The 22,783-nt window shown below is 36.5% G+C and overlaps 2 protein-coding genes across 2 annotated transcripts; both read left to right on the top strand.

Annotated features, from left to right (window-relative positions):
* The first annotated feature begins 132 nt into the window (after positions 1–132).
* LOC133866049 (probable protein phosphatase 2C 11) lies at positions 133–11,572 on the top strand. The gene is made up of 15 exons (XM_062302615.1): positions 133–428; positions 508–576; positions 1,377–1,442; positions 1,773–1,894; positions 2,212–2,340; positions 3,409–3,519; positions 5,334–5,587; positions 7,622–7,764; positions 7,985–8,083; positions 8,207–8,365; positions 8,660–8,746; positions 9,107–9,198; positions 9,775–9,846; positions 11,139–11,289; positions 11,374–11,572. The coding sequence occupies exons 1-14, from the start codon at positions 305–307 to the stop codon at positions 11,265–11,267; spliced, it is 1,656 nt and encodes a 551-aa protein (XP_062158599.1). The 5' UTR covers positions 133–304; the 3' UTR covers positions 11,268–11,289; positions 11,374–11,572.
* Positions 11,573–16,162: 4,590 nt separating this feature from the next.
* On the top strand, positions 16,163–19,858 carry LOC133865344 (serine carboxypeptidase-like 13). The gene is made up of 14 exons (XM_062301736.1): positions 16,163–16,362; positions 16,483–16,628; positions 17,061–17,137; positions 17,236–17,358; positions 17,530–17,632; positions 17,734–17,771; positions 17,888–17,989; positions 18,203–18,289; positions 18,384–18,539; positions 18,878–18,949; positions 19,031–19,149; positions 19,237–19,350; positions 19,455–19,509; positions 19,600–19,858. The coding sequence occupies exons 1-14, from the start codon at positions 16,217–16,219 to the stop codon at positions 19,681–19,683; spliced, it is 1,422 nt and encodes a 473-aa protein (XP_062157720.1). The 5' UTR covers positions 16,163–16,216; the 3' UTR covers positions 19,684–19,858.
* Positions 19,859–22,783: the final 2,925 nt, after the last annotated feature.

The following is a 22,783-nucleotide window of genomic DNA, read 5'->3' as shown; positions in this document are numbered from 1 at the left end:
GCACGCAATTTGTGCATCCTTACCCGACAATCGAGTAATATTCATTACCACAAGTGGCACTGATCGAACGGCTGAAAATTGTGTAGCAACTCAACAATGGGACACGCGCAGCACCGGATCAAAACTTGATAAAGAAAATATCGGTGGCCATGTCAGAGCGAAGGAAGACTTTAGAGGTTTCTTTGCTTCTCTGCGAAGCGCAAACGCAACTCTTTTAACTTTTCCCGAAAGCTCCCGAAGAAGAAGAATAAATAAATAGATAGACAGAGACCCTCCTCTATCAGAAATCTTAGGATTATATAGAATGGATACGGCGGAGTTCGATTACCTGTTCAAGTTGTTGCTGATCGGGGATTCTGGGGTGGGGAAGAGCACGCTCATCTTGAGCTTCACTTCCAATACCTTTGAGGATCTCTCTCCTACCATCGGTGAGCTTAGCATTCCCCTCCTCTTCCCAGTATAATTAGGATTGGTGTTTTGTGTTAATTTCTTGTAAATTCTTTGCAGGTGTGGATTTTAAGGTGAAACATGTTACAGTCGGGGGGAAGAAGTTGAAGCTTGCAATTTGGGACACAGGTAGGAAAATCATGAAGAAATGAAAACAAAAGGAAATCTGTGTGTTCATTTGCATACGTTCAATCGTTTAATGTTAATGTTGGAAAAAAAAAATCTCTGTTTTTGGATATGCGCCAATATGTTGGAAGAACCAACATTGAATTATGGGTATAATAAATAACATGAATCAGTTCCATTTGCGTGTTCTTAAGTTACCATCATTGGTTAAAAAATAAAAGAGCATTTAACCATGAAAATCCCGGTTTTGTTAGATTCCGAGGTACCTTTAAATTATCGGTGCATAATGAAATTGAATTTGGTGATCTGATTCAATGATCCCAGTCATTTGAATGATGTACGAATTTGGGTGAGAGTGTTAGATTATGATTGACTTGTGCTTCTGCAGTACTGTGTCCTATACTCCTACGGAAAAGTAAACACTAAATTCTCTACGGTTTAAATTACATCGAGAATTTTGTGGTTTCTACAAATATGAGAAGTTCAACTGAAAGAATACAAAATTTTCGCCATTGGAAGCTTATGCATTTGGTATATAAGTATGTTGTGAATCCCAATTCTTTGGTTGTGGCGTCTCTTCAATGTATCTTACAATTGTTAATGTAGCTTATTACCTATTACACATTATTTGTCAAAAAGAAAAAAAAAGCCCCTAATACACGCTTACTTGGTAAGGACAGGATTTTGTTATCATTTTTTGCTATGCTTTGTTTCCAAGTTTGCATGATGTTATAAAAGGAGAAGTTAGATTTCAAATTTTACGTGTTGTTTCTGACATAATTTCCTACTTTCTCATCATGAAGCTGGACAAGAAAGATTTAGAACACTAACTAGCTCATATTACAGAGGAGCTCAAGGGATAATAATGGGTATGTTGATTCACCTCCTTCATGTCTCTCATCATCTTTTCCTGTCTTTGCTCAGCTAATACGAAATTCATATCTATGTTGTCATTTGAGACTCAATGAATCTCCAAAAATGTTTACTTATAGATCTCAACCTACTTATCAAAAAAAAAAAAAAAACTCAAACCTGTCATGATTGAGTGTTCTCCTTCATTGGTTTTCAGCTATTACTAAAGCCAAAAAAATGATTTATCTCACCCGTTTCTGAGCGACTCTAGTTTTGGGAATTGCAATTGCTTAATTTGAGTAAATTATTTTGTATACCTAAGTAATTGCCTTTGGGAAATGGTGCAGTATATGATGTAACAAGGCGTGACACTTTTACAAATCTGTCTGATATATGGGCTAAAGAAATTGACTTGTACTCAACAAATCAAGATTGCATCAAGATGCTTGTTGGCAACAAAGTCGATAAGGTATGCCTTTAATGAACTTACATTTATGATTATTTTAGCTTCTTTAGAGCGTCCTATTTTTAATAAAAAATGTCCGAAGGTTAGGATTGTAGTAAGATCTCCCATGCCAAGACCCTACAATAGCGAGACCAATGCTGAGTAGCAGTCATAGGGTGCGCAGGGAGGTTAGTAGCATGCTAGTAGTTACTGGGATTGGACTACGTTTTTTAAACTTTGCCTTGTCTTATGAGGTTATAGTTGTATGGTTCTTGGGATATCGTGTTCTTTCTACTACTTAAATTTGAGGTTATACATATTGAAGATATCTTTCTTTTCAGGAAAGTGAAAGGGTTGTCAGCAAAAAAGAGGGTATTGACTTTGCTAGAGAATACGGATGCCTTTTTTTAGAATGTAGTGCAAAAACTAGAGTCAATGTGGAGCAATGCTTTGAGGAGCTCGTATTAAAGGTACGCAAAATACTGAAATATATATATATTTTTTCTCTACAGTGATAATTTACTTCTATATGTTTGTCCTAAGTTGGGCACCAGTTCAGGTATGGGTTTGGATCCAGGTGTCAAACTCAGTCCCTTACTTTTAGGGAACTTGGAAATCATGCTTGATATTTCATGGTACATTTTATATTTTCTTAAATAATCCAAACTCTGTTCTATAGAAAAGCTGCTTCTCTTAGCAGTGTTATCAACTTGAATCCGTGCTCATTCCCATGTGTGATGTGGTGTCTGTTCAGCTTATATAACTCTTGGGATAGATATCATTCTCTGATTTGTTAGGTTAAACTTAGTGCTTGACGCTGGTGCAAAGCCTCCTATGCATTGGCCTCTAGAAGTTGTAGTACAAGGACACCACAAATTACAAAAATGCAACATGTAGTATATAGTCATAATTAGATCAGTAATAAGATGAACTTAAGGAAGCATATAAAGAATGATAATGAAAGCAAAACAAAAAAACAAAAATGTTATGGCGCATTAGGTACCTGTTTTTTGGTCATGAGGTGTAAGCAGAATAGTCTGTGTTTGTAAGACATTTGTGCAAGATGTAGCTAGGCACATCAACAGATAATGGCAGTGATTTGCACAGGTGTCATAGAATTGGCACGTGTAACAGTTTGGACCGCTACAACACATTAGTTCTTTTCAAGTAATGCCAGAAGCCTTTTAACTTTTAGTGTTCAGGTGAACTATGAAGCCATCAACTGGCATTATATGGTAATTTGGACTTTTTGTTCTGATGTTTATTTACTAAGAAAGAGTGACATGTTGAGTACAATAAATTGCGTGTATTATGTTTAGAATTACATAGTGTGTCATTGGACAGTTCCATTTTCTTCTATTAAGATTTGAAGGCATAAATCCTTGCCGTTTACCAGATCTCATGTGGTGGAAGAGGTAATTAATTATATTGCAAAGAATATATATGACTGGTTTTGTTTTACTGCACAAATGTTTTGTTAAATTGTAGAATATCCATGAATTGTTTTAACGATATGAAGGTACCATGTTGATCAGCAGATATTGGATACACCTAGTCTCTTGGCTGAGAGCTCAGCCGGGGTGAAAAAGAACATCTTCAAAGAAAAGCCTCCACAATCTGATGCGTCCACTAGTGGTTGTTGCTCTTGGTGATTGCTCTCTGGTGTCTCTCGCCAACAAGCATTTCATTTTCCTTTTCCCCAGTTTGATCAAAACGTTCACAAGTAATTCAATCTGATGTGAAACTATAAAGTTCAGAGAGTAACGTTTGATGTAACTTTACAGATCATGTGTTACGTTTGCACCCAATCTCCCATGTAAAGAACGATTGCAGAATTTATTCTATCTGCACATCATGGCTCCTAGAATCATGTTAGTGGTATTTCTCAAATCGACCCCATTTCGTTCTCTCTTCGCCCGCCCTTTTTAGGGCTGCCATGCCTCTGTCATGAAGCGAATTTGGTTTTCATTTGTTCTAACAGAGAGGATAATGACCAAGCCCAATCCCAAAATTAGTAGGTTTTATCTGCTTGTTTTAGCATATATAGGGATTAATTCGCAAGACTGATTATTTTAACGGAAAATACCTGTACGGATTTGTGGTGAGGCAGCAGGGGGTTGGTGGTGGTTGTGTAGGCTTCATTTAGCCTTTGTTAGTTGTAATCTGTTTGGGATTGTGTTCCCGTTTTTACTGAAGTGTTGTAGTGTTTGTTGTTCAACGAAAGCTTTTATTCATATTAAAAAAAAAAAAAAATTATTTGTAAGGATTTTTTAAAGTTTTTTTATTTTTTATTTTTAAAAAATATATATTTTTGAGAAAAATACAGAGAATTTACAAATTTCAATTTCCAAACAATTATTGATTATAAGAGAAGGCATGAAGTTCATAAGCGTATTTCATCAATCACATCTAATTGATGTGAGATTTGCTCCAATGAGAAAGTTTTTCTTTCTTTAAGCAAACTCATTTACATTAATTGCAACTTATATTCATCAATCATAATAGTAGGGCTTGATACTGATGGGCTCAGGAAAAGCATACTAACAAGTCTAAAACACCCACCTCAATTTTATGTGGACTGAATTACAAACTAATCATCTAAGAAAATTGAGAGGTTATTGAAGGGTTTAGATACCAACGGATCTTAAAAAATCCAGCCAATACAAAGGATCGCCGACCCTAGAAGTCTGAAGGCCAAACGACTCGATAGTCTGGCTGCCCATGAGCCTAACTAACTGGAAAGATTTGAGTGCACCCTCATCAAAGGGATGCTATTTCTGCCACCTCAACTAACCGAACGCCTACAGAATTTTCACATTAAAAAACAGGTTTTTGGTAGGAGTCCCTCAAAATCTTGAAGGGCGTCAATTTATATAAGGAGTCCCAACTATGTGATCCAACGCTAAACGAAATTCTGCCAAAATATTCTTTCCTTGTATCCTTAATAACTTGGGCATTGGAGTGGCCTCGTCAGATCCCAACGGTAAGATCTGCTGATCATTTCTAGTTCTTTCTTGTAGAACTCCTTCCTAAAAGACAGTCTTGAAGTAACTGTACATCCTTTGCACTAACAATATGACTCAGATGTCAACCACTTAAAAAAGAAAGAAAGAAAGAAACAACAAATAAACAGGCCCCAACAGAAACGAACGCGCCAAGATGGCCCCGAACACAATAGCTTGTCGTGTAAGTATGGTCTTGTCTGGGCCAGGATCTGTAGCCACTCTTGAAAGCCTCAAAGTGGAGCCCCACGGCCACAACAACTAACCAAGAGTAAGTAGAGAGGGACCCACAGAGGAGTCGTGTACGGTACATGATTGGGGTCCAACAATATCCAATTTATCCATTCAATTCATCATACTGATAGTGATAACATTAGAGATTATCACATATATATATATATTAGATTTAAGTAGTGCTACTCCAACTTGTCTACATAACAGAGGTTAAAAAATAAAATAATAATAAAAAGAACAGAAAAAGAAAAGAAAAGAAAAAAGAGCGGCACAACATGAACACGGCTGTAGGAGATTGTGGCACCACCACCACCACCACCACCTCCACCTCGGATCCCCGCAATCCCACAAATCTGACGGACTCAACGTCCGATGCCGATCCGGAGGCAGAGGAGGAGGCTCCACCACCACCACCTCCAGAAGTACCCATCATAATGTCCTCCAGGGATCCCGATGCCATCTTCAGCGGTGGCGGCATCAGGTTCCTCTCTCTCTCACGTGTTTCAAAGTTTTGTCTTTTGGGATCCCTTCCGTGACCCACTTGTGATTTATGTTATTTCTTTGGTTTGATGCTGTATTTTGAGGGTTCCCATTTCTGTTTGATTGATTCTTCTTGAAATGTGGTCTGGATATGCGACTTCACTTGATTCAACTCCCAACTATTATGCCTTTTTAATCCTTTTCTTTGGTAAGTTCTCGTGATATTCTCTGTTCCTTTTGTGGGATGTTTTATTGTTTTTACCTTTAGGTTCCGCTTCCATGGGGAGAGGGGGTTTGTGTTGGAGTTTTTGGGTATGGGTTTGGTGAATTTCGGGGCACGTACCAAACTATTTTCGTTGATGCTAAATAACATTATAAAGCGGTTGCAAGATGTGTGTGGGCTTGGGTTTGAGGGGCGTTGCTTATATTCCTAAATGACGGGGTCGTTGCATGGAGGTTGACTTGACTTATATTCGTTTTGGAATTCAAAGTCTATTTTGTGCTATGGAGTGTTGCATGCTTTGAAATCTAATGCGATATTTTTACAAGATTAGACTTTGATTATTATGGACTGGTACCAAGATCACTTCCAGACAGGAAGACCTGAATTTTTAGCGGCAGGAACAGTCTTTATTCACTTTATATTGCATAAAGATTATTGAAATTTTCAAGTCAAATAAACTGCAGAGAAAATGAGGAAGTGCTTATATGTATGTAATGTGATTGTTCTATTTCATTGATAACTTTCTTTTGTTCCAATTGGTTTTTAGAAAAGAGGGCTTGTGACTAAAGTAGGTTTTTTTTTTTTTGTTGGGTGGGTGAGAGATAAATGTAACTCACACACCTAGACATGATTGATTGTATGACCTCACCCTCTATCCATTGTTTTGAGGAAAGAAGATGTGATTTGAGCTAAAACATAATTATTATTATTTTTATGACAGGAACCCCCAAGGTAGAGCCGCTTCGTGTACCCACCCCAAAAGAATAAAACCCCGGACCTGTGTAACGCACCCCTACCACACAGATCGGTTAAATCTGGCTTTCAGTATGGTCCCAATGAGTTGTTTGTACCCAAGGGGATTCGAACCTTAGACTTGATGGTTATGCGACCAAAGTCCAAGGCCTTCACCACTTGAGGGTAAGGGCATAGGTCATAAGGTCAATCCATATGGAAACCCTTGAATTCCAAATGTCAGGATTTGACACTATATTTTGTATGGACTATTTGGTAGATAAAGCTTTATCTACCAATTTACTCACTCTTGATTTAGTTGTTTAGCCAACAAGATGATGAATGGTTTGGAATCAACCAAGCCTTCTAGGCCTACTGACTTCTATGTTGGGCTTAGCTTGTGCATGAGATCCAAGTTAGCACCATCGTTGGCCATGTACAATCTCAGCACTGTGCCATGCCATACACAAGCCAGCTTGCACGCCTTGGCTCATCAATGTCTTGGCCTTGCCCTTCCCTCAGCCATGCCCTTGCATCAAGAAGGGCAGCATGCTGCACCAACAACATGTGATGTACTGTAGCAGCTAGTACAATGCTTGAGCCATCCAATATTCAGCATTTGCATCTAGCACCTAGGGAGCAACTCATTACTGCCATCTTTTCAAACCGCTTCTCGTGTCCCATGGCATGCCTCCCTTATGCCATGGCCTAGGGGCTGTTACAAACCATTCATTTGTTGCATTTCAGATCACACTAATTGATTATTTAGCAAGGCACAGATGTTTATAAACCAAATGGGTGAGTTGCATTATTATGTACTGGATCTGATAAATTATGAGCTAAACATTAATCCCATTGGACTACATCGGTTTGATTTTGGTCCTGTTGTTGTTTTTTGGGACTTCAACCCTTATATGTGTTTATGAAGAATGCCATGACTTTGGTAAAATACGCTTGATTGAAATCTTGTCTTGACATTTTTCACAAAAGGAAGACTGTCTTGCAGTTTATTTAGACCCACATTTGTCTTAGAGTGGTTGAAGTTACATTTCTGACCTAATGTTCTATTTTTTTGGTTAGCTTGCTTACTGGAAGTCGAAATGGGAGTTTCAACTATGGTTATTCTACTTTCAAGGGTAAAAGAGCTTCCATGGAGGATTTCTATGAGACAAGGATTTCAGAAGTTGATGGTCAGATGGTTGCTTTTTTTGGTGTTTTTGATGGTACGGCCTAGGTTTTCATTACCTATCTCTGGGATGGTTTGTTTGTTGAGTGTCTTTTATCAGCAGAAACATTCACAGCTGGTTATACCTTGTTCTTTCTACTAGACTTGTTACCTTCTTAAGTTGAATATTTTTCTTTATGACTTGGGAACATTCTAGATGCCTTGTGTTTATCCACTTCTCTGTTTTGTGTTTACATGCATGTTGTGGTCCAATTCAGGCCATGGGGGTTCAAGAACTGCTGAATACCTAAAAAACAACCTTTTCAAGAATTTAAGCAGCCACCCTGATTTCATCAAAGACACAAAGACAGCTATTGGTATGAAGTTGGTGAACTTTAGGTGTTATTATTTTTATGGGATGCGATTTAAGTTATTTATTTGGATTATGAGCTAGAAACAATTTTAATTATTAGTTTTTTCTTTTCTTTTTTATATTGTAGTTGAAGTATTTAGACAGACAGATGCAGATTACCTCAATGAAGAAAAAGGCCAGCAAAAGGATGCTGGTTCAACTGCATCAACTGCTTTGCTGTTAGGGGACCGGCTGCTTGTTGCAAATGTTGGTGATTCCAGAGTAGTTGCCTGTAGAGCTGGTTCAGGTTGCTGCCTTCATTGTTAAGATTTGGACATTATTAGAATCATGCCTGTAAATTCAGGATGAAATCGGAAATGAAGATCTCAAGAAATCAAGTTTTTCTCACCAATTATGGTTCATATTTCGTTTTAGTAAATAATTTGCATAACAAAATTGCTTTTGTAATGGCATCTATAAGCTGGACTAATGGAGTGACTTCTATAGGTTTTATTTGATTTGTATAATAATACAAGCATCTTACCAACAATTCTATTTCTTAGCTCTTCAATTGGATGATCATTATTGTCTCCTGCTGCAGCTTTACCGTTGTCTATTGATCACAAACCTGAAAGATCTGATGAGAAGCAACGGATTGAAGAGGCTGGAGGTTTCATCATTTGGGCAGGTAAGTTGCTTCTTCTTTGTCTTATATGAATTTATTTGTTGTGCTTGGGTTTGCTTGGGGTGTAAACTTCTGCTGTGAGAAGTTTTTATTCGCTTAATACTTGTTGCCTAAAGAATACAGTAGCCTCTGGAGAATTACTTCGCCTGACTAGATGGTTTAGGACTTCGCATAGCTAAGTAAACTCTTTAACTTAGTTTAACTCGAACCAACATCTAAATGTTGTTTGTATAGTATAACAAAAGCAGGTAATAATGGTTATATGGTTATAGAGCTTTAGTACTGAAACTGTCTCAAGTGATACTAGTCAGTAATTAGGTAAGAGTTCTTTTAGACTTCTCACGTGTCACTCTGCTCTCACAGGAACATGGCGGGTTGGCGGTGTTCTTGCCGTTTCTCGTGCATTTGGAGACAAACTACTAAAGCCATATGTTGTTGCTGAGCCTGAAATACAGGTGGAATCCGCCCGCCCCACCCCTCCCCCTCTGCCCTTTTCCTTTCCCTTTGAATGCCAAAATTATAATCCGACCACTTGCATATAAATGTGGCATTCAAAAGGGAAACCATAATAGAAGTTTTGTTAGAGCTGGAGATGTTAACATATATGCAGGGGAGAGCTCTTGGAATCATATGAAGTAAATAATAAAGGAAAAGGGTAAAACTAATAGAACCATAGTGGTTTCTATTTCTTAATCTCTCTTAACATTCTCCGAAGTCTTTTATTCTCTAATGTTTTGGATTACCTTCTGTAAATTCTGATGGTGTTATCTTATAAGCATCCATTCAAGAAAGGTGACTGAGAGATTAAGCTAGTCCTTAACCTACAGCATGCCTCGTCCTTTCTCCGGGTTTGGGACAGGCTTTGATTTGAGAAAAATATAGGATAGAAAGCACTGGCACAGTTGGAGTTACATAATTTTCTATTACATATTTCATTTTACCTTGCTGGAACATATTCAGATTTTGTAACAGAGCTTCTCTTTACTTTCTCTACTTGTTACTCATTTTTTTTATCATTTTCCAATGCCTAGGAAGAAGAAATTGATGGTGTAGATTTTATAATTATTGCAAGTGACGGACTTTGGAATGTCATATCAAATAAGGTGGGTGTTTGTTAAGTTTTTAAATACACTTCCATCAATTAATGAAATTGTTTGCAGTTTCCTTTTTATATTTTGTTCCTAAAAACTATGTGGATGTTTTAATTTACACATGCAAATTCATTTAGATTCTTAGAAAATGACTAATCCTTCATTATAATGTTTATGATCATTTTTCTTTGGTGGTTGTGGGAGCAGCCACAAAAGGCATTGCCTTCAAGCAAGAAAACAAGTGATCAGTAGCAATATTAATGTATCAATTAGATCTTGTCAGCACTTGAAAGAAGTCCCTCTTATAGTTTACATTTTATCTGTAGGAGGTTCAGTTAAGGCTGCTTAGAAACATGATCAGGATGGCTTCTAGCATCATGCATTTAAGTTTCTGAGCTGCTGAAGCTGGCTGTAAGATTAAGTTCTCCAAAAAGAACCTGTACACTATGTTTCAGGGAAAGGAGGAGAGAGGGGAAGGGTAGGAAGCAGAGGACGAGGGAGAGGTAGAATCCATGTGTTTGGTAGTAGGGTGTAAATCTTTAGTAAAAAAAAAAAAAAAACAACACATAGGCAAGATCACTGTAAAAAGCTGTGTTCCTTTCTTTACTTTCATCTTCAGACAGAATTTCTGGAAGTCAAAGAATTAACTGTTAAAAACATCGCTTTACATGTGCGTGTACGGTGTATGTCTTTGGAACTGGAAAGTTAGTAGTCCTTATCTTGATGATACTATCTCCTTTTACTTGTGGTTCTCGTGAGATGTTTCCTTTTCCCCAGGAGCTGATTTGGCTCTGTTATGTCCCTCACGAAGTTAAAAGTTATCTTGAAAGTGGATTTGCTTCAAGGGACATATACTTGCTTTGTATTTGTTGTACTTCCTCAGCCCAACAGCCATTGGTGGGGCCATTGATATGATATCTCTTTACTTGGGTTTCTTTTCTTTTTTTTTTTTAATATAGATAAACTAGGGTTTCTTTTAGTGCATGGTTTTGATCTTCCGGGTGCCCATTCACTGTAAAAGGTTTCTTCTGTTATTGAGATGGGATCCTTTTTACTTTTACTGGTTGACATGTTTCATTATTTACTTTAGCCTTAAGGTAGTTTTGTCTTCTCTTTGGGTATTTTTTTTTTTTTTGGAAAACAAATTCTATTGGTATTTATTAGTATTCGCAGGAAGTCAAATCATCCAAATATTTTTTTCAACTTCATTTTTCCTCGAAATTCGCACAGTAAATTATAGTTGAATTTAGATTTCAAAAGATCGAACACCTAAACGTCTTACATGTTGTATCTTCTTCTTTCAGGATGCTGTGGCTTTGGTGCAGGATATACCAAATGCGGAAGAGGCATCAAGAAGACTTATAACAGAAGCTTATGGCCATGGAAGTTCAGATAACATTACCTGTATCGTTGTTCGGTTTGATATATCTTGAGCAGATACACTAATATTCTCAGGTATCAGTCAGTGGTCTTGCTGGCCTGTCATAATTTCTATGGAATACTTGTATGATAACTCTCTCCTTTTTGGAAATCTTACAGGATTTAGGATCATTAAAAAGAACCCAAGCCAGTTAAGCAGCAGCAGCAGTTAATTTCTTTCGCGCATTTTTTAATCTTTTCAAAAGACTGTTTATTAGTGTGACAGGCTAACAACTGAGTTTCCAAGATGTTGGTCCTGGACAACAATTGATTCTGTTTATTTCATGGTTTATGGAATTGATGTAAATTTAGAATGTTAGTTGAAATCCCACACGTGAAAATCCTATTCCCTAACAGAGTACGAGGATTGGTGTCGGTGTGAGACATGGCACTCAGCTGTAAGGACTCGTTGAAGGTTAGATATCTAAGCGATCAGTGCTGTAGTACATCTGCTGTACAATCAATGGAGGCCTGAGATTGTTTTGGATAATTTTTTTAAACCAAACTATGTCGTTTTGGTAAAATCCAAGGAACTTATGAACCAAACGTCTGAAGCAAATGTTTTATTCCTTACGCCGTTTAGGAGGAAGTGGAACGTCTGTTTAATCTCCCTCTTTAACTTTTCACTGTTTAGATTCTCTCTCACACTCTCTCTCTGAAGAATAATAATGGTTGTGGCAGAAAGACCACATTTTGGGTGTCAAACACATCTCAAACGCTCAAACCGTGACAATCCCACTTCCTCACAGAAATGTGGCTTTGATTATGCTGCCACTACCATGTATTCGCCGTCTATGATTGCTGCCTCTGCCATCTACGATGCTATATAGTATTATACTAAACAAAGTCATAAAATCATGGTTGGGTCAAAACTCTTCGTAAGAAGACTGGTTATTCTAGACGAGAACCCGCTTCTTGTGCTCAAACTCTTGTACGATTAGCTAAAAAATGACTGCCCAAAAGAAAGTTTTTGTGAATAGTCGGATTGTGCATGCCTGCATGGGATGCAGTTGCTCTTAACATCTTAAGAAGAGGAGTTTGATTTTGTTTCTTAAAAATCTTGTTGGTTCCTTCTTTTTTTTTGAGGATTTTACCATGTATAAATAAGGCTACACATTTGTTTGAGTTTCTAGAAAAGCAGGTTGGTTACAGAGTGAGTTTTCTATAACGATGTTCTTATCTTGTCAGATCTTGTTGCCAAGATATATGCAGCATCTGTTAATTGCTGTTTTACAAAGGCTCTAGTTTGATAATCTGGCATTATTTGTTAAGCACTCTAATTATGTTAAGATATTCCCCATAATAGTTGTCTAATTCAGTGTTCCGATCCATGGAAGAACACATGTAATCAGATTAACAAAAAACACATTTCCTCCATGAAACATCCTTGGCTCAAATGCTGAAAGCCATTCGGTATGCATCACCATCTAAAATGAATGCAATACTTATGTGAGGTAGCACTTCTGATCAAGAGCACCATACTGTGGCATGTTTACAAAAAATATGCATTAGTTATTTGGTCTAAAAACTGTGGAATTCCCACCATTGGCAGTCCAAAGCTTACTGCCTCAACTTTAGAGTTCCATCCCCATGTGTTGAGAACTAAGAAGCATCCGACAGCAGGATGGGCCAAAACCTCCAGCTATACGTGGGCCCTATGCCACCACCAATCCTTTTCTCGAGGTTTCCTCCAAAAAGTTATCAGGGAAATGTGTTACTTGTGGCAAACATATGTGGCCTTCAACCTTTTACGTGAGCATGACCTCTCGATTGAGGATGAGCATGAGTAGCAGCAATTTTATTTTTTTTTTATTTTTTTTTATTTTTTTTTTAATTTAAGAAATAAAATTATTTTTTATTTTCTTATAAAAAGATATTTTATAACAAATTCTTTTATATTTCTTTATGTCAATTAAATACTCTTTTTTTATTTTTATTTTATTATTTTTCTTACTTTTTGTCATTTTTATAATTATATAATTTATTGAGTAGCACTGTAGTTACCCAAGGGTTTAGGAGAAATATAGAGAAATTGATGTTAGTGATTTTTTAGGATCAGGATCCCTTACAATTTCAAATAAATTTGAGATTATCAAATTTCTTTGAAGTCAAGCCTTTTTAATTTTTTACATCAAAATGACGCGAAAAATGATGCATATTAAAGATATGACATGTTAACAATGAAATCAAAAAAAAAAAAAAAAAAATTATTCCAAAAGGTTTTTTCATCACTTTTGAAAAGACGCTTCTTTTTTACTAAATCAAAAGACATTTTTTTGCTCAAAACTTTTATACGACATAAAGTGTAAGAAAAAAACCTTTTGAAATATATATATATATATATATATATATATATATATATATATATATATATATATTTTGTTTCAATGTTAACATGTTATATCTTTATTATGTATCATTTTTCACGTCATTTCGATATAAAAAACTGTTAAATTTAAAAGAAATTTGATAATCTCAAATTTTTTAAAAATTATAAAGAATCCTGATCTGATTTTTTTTTGTACCTTTTTTGTTAATTTTTTACTATATTTAAGAAAAGAAACCATCAATAGAATATCCGGTAGTAATGCTCTGAGAACTCATGTGGATTGGTGTGTCCAACACTCCAACATTGTACTCAGCTGGAAGATCTGATTGAAGGTTAGATATTAGTTTTACTGGTGGGGGCGGGTGGCAACCATACGTGTGGGCCTCCACCCTTGACTAATGGGGTTGAAACTTGAAACAAGGTTGACAAGTGACAACTATGAAAGGTAGAGGGGGCCCTTCTGACTCCATTCTTTTTTATCCTAGGTTTGGAAGTTCTATCTTTTTTCCTCTTGGGATTTGGCTTTATTAGGTAAATGTTTTTTTAATTGTTCATATTTTAATTCAAAGTTTAACTTGGAAATCTCTTCACGACATCAAGTTTAGCTGCTCCAGTCACCCATTTTCTTTTCGCCAATGATTTGATAATCTTCAGAAAAGCAACTTCCTACTTCCTAGGATATCATCTTCCAAAACTGATCTATATATATTTTTGAGCGAAAATTGTAACCCCACCACCACCATGATCCAAAATCTCAGGCCACCCACTTTTTGTTGGAAAAAATAAGAAGGTAATAATACTTTTTGTCTTTCTTGCTTTTTTTTTTTTTTTAAAAAAAAAATAGAAGTAATTGGTTTGCGGCAGATTTTGGTGGCTTTTCCTATTTATTTTTCTTCATATTTTTTCAAATTCATCCTACATACTGATTTAATTATAAATTTTAAAAACAAATAGAGAAATTGTCCGTCTCATGGGAAAGTGAAATGATTATTTCATAATTCTTTTGTATAACTTTCATATAACCTAGGCATATTAGATGAGACCCACATGTAGGATCCACATGCATGAATCTCACCAAATACTTCTAGATCGTATGGGAGTTGTGCAAAAATGATTGTACACGAATCACTTCTCCATTAAAAGCAATGACAGGGTGGTTGTAGTGGAGTAGTAGAACTATTTGACTTGAACTATGTTAAGACGGTTTTTGGTTAGTGACTAAGCCGCTTTAAATACGGTCACACATGAGCTAATTCCTACAAAAGATAAAGAGATAAGGTCAAAGAGTTTGTTGGGATATGCCAACGGGGGACACCTTCGATGTCTAAGTCATGTATTGTTCAAAGGAAAAAGATGGCAAGAATCAAAAGAAAGTTTTTAGATTTAGAGAAAACATACCTTGACCAAGTGTGATTTATATAAGAACTGTATGTTAATTGTAACCATCATGGCTAATCCCCCATACCCCTTAGGCTTCCAGGCTAGGAAGGGTACTAGCAAGGCCAGACATAACGGCTTTGTTTGCCTAGCACTGGAACGGTACACAGTAGTGCCGGTTACGATTCATATACTTTTTTTTTTTTTTTTTTTTTTTTTAACTTTTTCGTATTTTCTAATACCAATTAACATCAAAACTTTTTTACTTTTTATATCACATCAATAATTTTTTATTATTATTCAAATAAAAAAATTCACTACAATACAAAATTATTTCACTTTTTTTATATAAATTCTTTTTATTTTATATCACATCATCACTATTTATTAATTCAAAATTAACAACTCACTACTATGTTCTGTACACGTCTTTGCCAAACAAGCCCAACGTTTCAGTAAACTAGAATACTTTCATTCCTCAATTTGAGGGATTGAAAGGACATTGGTCATGTGTGAGCACAGTAGATCACAACGTGCATTGTAGCCGTACCCTAAGATCGCCGAAATTAAATAGAGAGATAGTCCAAAGAACTATCTTTTAATGCGGGTCCAATCAACCTCTTAGAAAAAAGTATGTAGTAAACTAAGCTAGTAGAGGCTTTTTGACGGCGAACATGGTGGGTGCTTAAATCCAACCCCCGATCAGCAGGTAACTTTGTCATCAATGAGCACCGATCACTAGCGGGTTTTACTTGACTGGCCCTTCTAATTATAACCGGGCTTATTTTGGGCCGCCTAACTCCCAACAAACTATCCATTGGCTCTTATTTAGTTATATTTATTTATCTTTTACTACAAAGATACAGACGACGATCTCATCGAAAAACACAAATATCACAGAAGACGGTGGACGAGGATATCGCATATCGATGTTGATAATGTGGCGTCCCACATCTGCATTTACTCTGTTTTGGTGATATGGAGGTCCTTTACTCTGAATCGGCCTTCCATGTATCTCCTCTTTTCTGTTCACAGCATGTGCAACAGAATGTACATCACCTAACTTTTGTTTTATTTTTTTGGTGCAGTGGCTAGTCAAACCCAACTAAACAGAGCATATTTGAAAGGCAAGTAGAACTACTACTTGGAAATATCCTTCAATTTGTATTCTCTACCCCCTTTATTTACACCCATATTGCCCGAACCACATTATGTGTCGACAAGTCTTTTCCGACTATTCACGCACCAGATCAAGCGATGTCCAACTCAAGTGGTTTCCCTCCTAGCCATTATTTGCACTTCATATTCCTCGTGCTTCTTTTCGCAGGAAGTGCCTTGTCAAGCGCAGTTGTCAAGACTCTACCGGGGTATGATGGTGAACTCCCATTCACGCTTGAAACTGGGTGAGCTTTTTCATTCTTGCTTCTCTCTGTCATTTCAAGTATTGTATGTAATGTTGCTTCAGCTAGGCTCCGTTTGTTGCCATGAAAACTGCGTTGATGATGATGAGTTGTTGGCTGCAGATATATTGGTGTAGGTGACAGCGAAGATGTGCAACTATTTTACTATTTCGTTGAGTCTCAGAGGAGCCCTGCGCAGGACCCTGTTTTGCTTTGGCTCACCGGAGGCCCTGGCTGTTCAACTCTCTTGGCATTCTTTTATGAGAGTGGTACTTTCCCTAAATTACTAATGAATGGATTTATTACAATATCCTCCTATTTAAATCAATGCACGAATTCAATGATAGTGGGGTCCATGATTCAAGACATTAATATCTAATCTAACATTGTCGCTTTCTCTGGAGGTAGATAGATTTTCTCAAATTATTTCAATGATAGTGGGTTCCATGATTCAAGACATTAATATCTAATCTAACATTATCGCTTTATCTGACATCCGCTACATGTAGATAGATTTTTTCAAATTATTTATCTAAATTTAAGAGAATTCGAGCACGTGAAAGATCACTTATAACATTTACTTGACAAAAAAAAAAGTTGGACTGCCCCACAATTTATCTGGTTCCGTTATGAACTTTGCTATACAGTTAATTAAGAGAGTTGCAAGTTAAAGGCTTAATATCTTTGGATTTTTTTTGCAGGGCCTTTGGCTTTCACCTATTCTGATTATAATGGGAGCTTGCCGTCCCTTCATGTGAACCCATACACATGGACAAAGGTATGAAGTTGAAACACAGTAGCTATACTATTATGCGATTTTAATATTTTATGGCCACACAGAGTATTAAATAAAAAGGGTGGCAACCATTTTTCCAGGGCCTCAACATAATATATGTGGATGCACCTGTTGGCACGGGATTCTCTTACTCAAACACTTCAGAAGGCTACTACAGTGGGGACATAGAATCAGCAGTGCTCACCTATGAGTTTCTGAGGAAGGTGCATCAAACATGTTTATTTTGTATTTTGGGGTCAAAAAGATTGGCCAACTGACCAATGAAAACCTGCAGCATTGAACTTCAAGCAGTGAAAAAAAATGATGGATTATATATTTTATCCAAACTATAGCTAACTTTTTTATTTGGGTTCAAACTTCAAAATGTAATGCAGTGGATGGTGGAGCACCCGGGATTCAAGTCAAATCAACTTTACATAGGTGGTGATTCGTATTCGGGCATAACTGTCCCATTGATTATTCAAGAAATATTAGAAGGTAAACTGTGCCTATCAATTAAAGTCAGTAAGCCTTTATATATAGAATATTGTTAATGTAATCTCATTAAGCCCTCTCATTGGATGGTTGTGGAGTTTCAGGCAATGATGTTAAAGACAATCCACGCATGAATCTGAAAGTATGTAATCTAATACTAGAACATGAGTTACTTTGGTTTCTTCTCTGTTTAGGGTTGGAATAATTGTATAAAGACTTCACAGCTTATCTTATATGATGTTCCTTTAATTGGATCAGGGCTATGTGCTTGGGAACCCAAAGACGGATACTTTTCTTGATACTAATGCAAGAATTCCTTACGCTTACCACCTCGGTCTTATTCCAAAAGAACTCTATGAGGTGAGTTGATGAAGATCTTTTTACTGTCTTTTTCTTCTCCATAAACTTGTATGAGTCCACTGGCCATTATCAACATCTCAGCAATTGAAGCAAATATGTATACATTGTTCCATTTCCTTGTTCTGCTTCTTGATGTTACTGCCTTAATTTGTGTCATTTTATAGTTTTTTTTTTTTTTTTTTTTTAAATCTCTAATTTTTAATGCCATTCCAGACCGCAAATGAAAGCTGCAATGGAGACTTTGTGAATGTGGATTCAACCAATGAAGAATGTGAGACGGCTCTTCAAACCATTGAAGTGGTTAGCAAATTAACTGCCATAATTGCCTTGCATTTGGTCTCTTCATCATAACCTTGCTTTGGCATGGACAGTAAGTGACCTTTTAACAATGCAGTTGATCCTTGAGATTAATATGCAACAAGTTCTGGAACCTTCATGCTCAATGACATCCCGGGAACCAAGTTCATTGAAAAGGAATCGACGATCTCTAAGAGAGCAGTACAAATCTCTTCTCCTTTCACAGCCTGAAGGTCCTGCATTTTGGTGCCGGGTATCTCTCTCTCTCTCTCTCTCTCTCTCTCTCTCTCTCTCTATTCTCACATATATGTGACGCAGGACGGAATGAATTTTTCACAAAATAGATCAAAAAACAACAAAAGAGATAGATAAATCTTACAATAATTCAGAGTCTCACCAAAATAACGATAAATCTCTGCTTGAGGTGCGATTCCTCTTCCCTTCGGTAATGAGACGCTGCCAACATCTCGTTGTTGGATAGTGAGGCCCTGTTCAACATGGGATTTATCCTTATTTTCTGTTGGCCTTAATTTATTTCATGTTGTTCATCGTTTGTGCTACGTCAATATGTTTGATCTTCTATTTTTCCAGAATTATCAACTCGTGCTATGTGGCATCTGGGCAAACGACAAGACTGTCCGAGAAGCTCTTCAAATTCGAGAGGTAAGCACTGAAACTCATGACTGATAATAATATCCCTTTGCCAAAACCTTCACTAAACAATAGCTGGACAATGCTAATTAGGAAACAAAGAGCAAATGGAAGATGTGCAACAGCAGCTTATCTTACACACAGGAGCTCTCAAGTGTCATTAACTATCACCGAAATTTCACTCAGGCAGACTTAAGAGCTTTGATATACAGGTAAAATTAATTTTGCTCATTATTCTGCAAATCCGACGCCTTCCCAGTTCACGTACAGATCTTATGCTGGTTGTTGAATTCCTGCAGTGGTGATCATGACATGTCTATTCCACACACTGCCACCCGTGGATGGATAAGATCTTTTAATATGACACTTATGGATGCGTGGCGACCATGGTACGTCGATGCTCAAGTTGCAGGGTGAGTACTGTCAAATTTTGTAAATAAAGTTTAATTGAGATAATTAAGTAGAGCTAGCCCTGATTGGCTGATTCAGTTACTTACACCGTACCTGTTTCATATAGATACACAGAGGAGTATTCAGAAAATGACTATGTTCTGACTTTCGCCACCATAAAGGCAAGAAAAACACTTAAATGAGTTCCCTCTGATGACGAATACGATTAAAGACTAAAGACTGAACTATGTATGTATATATTGTTGGTACAGGGAGCAGGTCACATAGCTGCAGTGTACAAGCAGAAGCAAAGTGCCGCCATGCTTGATAGATGGTTTGCTTATTACCCTCTCTAGTTTGCTCGGAGTTGCAACATCAATGACCGAACGCCTGTCTGCTTTCTGATCCTCCCTCATGTGAGGTTTTCATCCATGTTTTATGTTTATATATCTCCCAGAATTTAGAGATGGCCTCCCTTATTTTTGCAAATCCCTATTGTAATTTTATGCCTACCATCATGTGACATTGTGACCTGTCAAGATGTGAAGGCCGGCTTCATAGGGTTTGATCATGGCAATAAATTTAAGTGAGACATTTTCTTATACTTAAATGTTTATATATATATATATATATTATTTTAGATTTTTGTAATGCAATTCAAAATTTTCTAATACTTCCTTTTAAATTGATAATAAATTCACTTAGGCCTCGTTTGGTTTGCGGAATAGACTCCTGGAATGGAATGATTGGAATAGTCATTCCTTTGTTTGGTAGGGATCTATTCCTTAGAATAGTTATTCTCATTGAGAATAACTATTCTTTTACGAAGAGGAATACTTCTTCCTCTAAAATATAAGAGGAATAACTATTTCAATTGAAATAGACTACATTTTTCAGAGAAAAAAAAAAAAAAAAAACTTTTATTTTCTTTCAATTTTTGTTTTCAAAAAAAAAAAAAAAGAACGAAACCCCAACCCCCTTTACAGTGGCTAGCTGACCACCCATTGAGGTGTCGGTGGGTGGTCGGCCAATCACATATGGCACAGGGGGTGGCACAAGCCACCCCCGATGGGCTTCGAGGGTGGTCACGTCTCCGGAGGTGGTTGCGAGGCCACCCCCTGCTATTTCATGTGTGGCCAACCACAAAATATAGGTCTTGGGTGAAGGAGGCTCCGTGTAGGATTGGAGCTGGAGCGTGCAGTGGCTATGGATCTTGGATAACTTGATGGACGGAAAATAGATTTCGGGAGTGATTCGTAATTATAGTTTACCATAGTAACCCTCCATGAACTTTTTGTACTACATGGAGTGATTTGTAATTTAGTCCAACCCCAAAGACTAGTGGTACAATTAAAATATATATATATATATATAGATATATATATACCGTTGAAAAGAGAGAGAGATAGATGAACAAACAAAAACAATGGGACACTTGTTATGAAGAGGCAGAGAAAAAAGTGGAGGACAGAGAGAATGCATATGAGAGCCAAAGATCTCCGGCAACCAGAGGTCCAGAGGGGCATCGTGTAGGGTACATGCATGGCAGGTGGTCCTATAACTAAGTTAAAAACATTATTTGAAGGCTTAATTATAGTTAATATTCTTTAATTAAGGCTCCTAATTATAATAAAAATGCATTAATATCATTTAATTCTCCAACATTTCATTCTTGATTTAAGTTTTAAAACATTGATAGCACTAAATAAGATAATCAAATAATATTAAAGACATTCTTAAATAAAACTTATTTCCACACTTTAAATGTAGTCTTGGAAATATTAATAGAGAGAATGAAAATAATAATACTATTAAATTAGGTTATAGGGGTACGGTAGAGATTAGTTTTTTGTAGGCTTGGCAATTCAGGTTCACGGGTCGGGCTCGTGTCAACCCGACCGGCCCGATTACATAAACGAGTCTGACACGAACCCGACCCGATTATTAATCGGGTTGTGACACGTGACCCGAACACAACCCGATAAACACGATTAATAATCGTGTAACCTGTTAACCCGACCCGACATCAATTTCATAGTATGGTTGCTGTATGAGGGCCTTTCGACCTTTTCACTTTTCGGTTTTGCTTTTTACCTTCAAGTTTCATATGTTTCAACCCTCCTACAATATACAAATGTTGTAAGAACTGTTGTCTGAGCAAGAATTAGAGGCTATGTTTGTTAAATGTTAATGCATGTTTTTTGTGTTTGGTTTGGCTCTAGTCTACTTAGAGATGAACTATAACCACACACAAGCCACAAAGCCTGGCATTTCAACACTATTTGATCAACATATTGGGTACAGATATGCATGGATAGTATACCAAATTTGGTCCCCTTTTAATTTCTAATGGAAAGCCAAGCTTTCCCCATTCATTTATCACAGCCCCCTCCTCCACATGCCCGACTATTGACCGAATAAAAGCAACCAAAGTAAGGGGGAAGACCCTCTTCCAATCCCATGATTCCCATCACATTTAATTATCATAAAACCACTAAAGACTCATCAGTCATCACTGATGCAATAATCTTAACTCTAAAACTTAGACAATCAAGGTAGGATTGTTAGAGATCTTCCAAGTTCCAATATGCAACCATCAACTCAACAATCAACATCACTTTACGGACTTCCTCAAAAAAAAAAAAAAAAATCACTCTACAGACAATATTTATTTATTTCTATTCTATTAAAATTTAAGAGGAATACAAAAAGAAAAATGTTAAGCTATTCCTCTCAAATTAAACTTCAGTTAACTAAACATAACTAAAAATTTTACAACTAGTAAGGGCAAAACAGAATTCAACTTCAGTTAATTAGTAAGGGCAAAACAAAACCCATAATTAAAACAAACCCCATAAAAAGAACTCATCCACAGATAAGTCAATGTCAAGGAATATTAATAGAATTTGCTCCGGATAAACTTGGAATATCATTGGAATTGAAATTTAAAGTCAAAATATCTTCTTCAGGCTCATCAAACTTCATTTATGTCAATTCTACATTAAAAGATAAGAGGAATTAGTGTAATAAAAAAAATATAAGTTAATAAAAAAAAAATATACAAATAACAAATATTACATTTCTCTTCATATAACCAATCCCGAGTGCATACTAGTGCCTCAACAATATCAGGTTTGAGCAAACTCCTATATTGATCAATTACACGTCCACCAACATTAAAAGTGGATTCTGAAGAAACAGTAGAAATAGAAACGCTCAAAACATCACAAGCCATAGCAGCTACTATAGGATGACGAAATTCATTTCATTTTCAGTATGAAAGAATGTAAAAATCTCTATCCTCATCATTTATCAGCCTGGGTTCATCCAAATAAAGTTCTAATTGATTCTTATTTGCTTGAATATCATCCCCGCCAGAACTAAAAAATGCCTACAATTAAAAAAAGATAATGTGAACATAATTTACTTAGTTAGAAGTATATATATTATATTCTA

Source organism: Alnus glutinosa, chromosome 4 (assembly GCF_958979055.1).
Source record: "Alnus glutinosa chromosome 4, dhAlnGlut1.1, whole genome shotgun sequence".
Lineage (NCBI taxonomy): Eukaryota > Viridiplantae > Streptophyta > Magnoliopsida > Fagales > Betulaceae > Alnus > Alnus glutinosa.
This window is presented reverse-complemented; position numbering and strand designations above follow the sequence as displayed.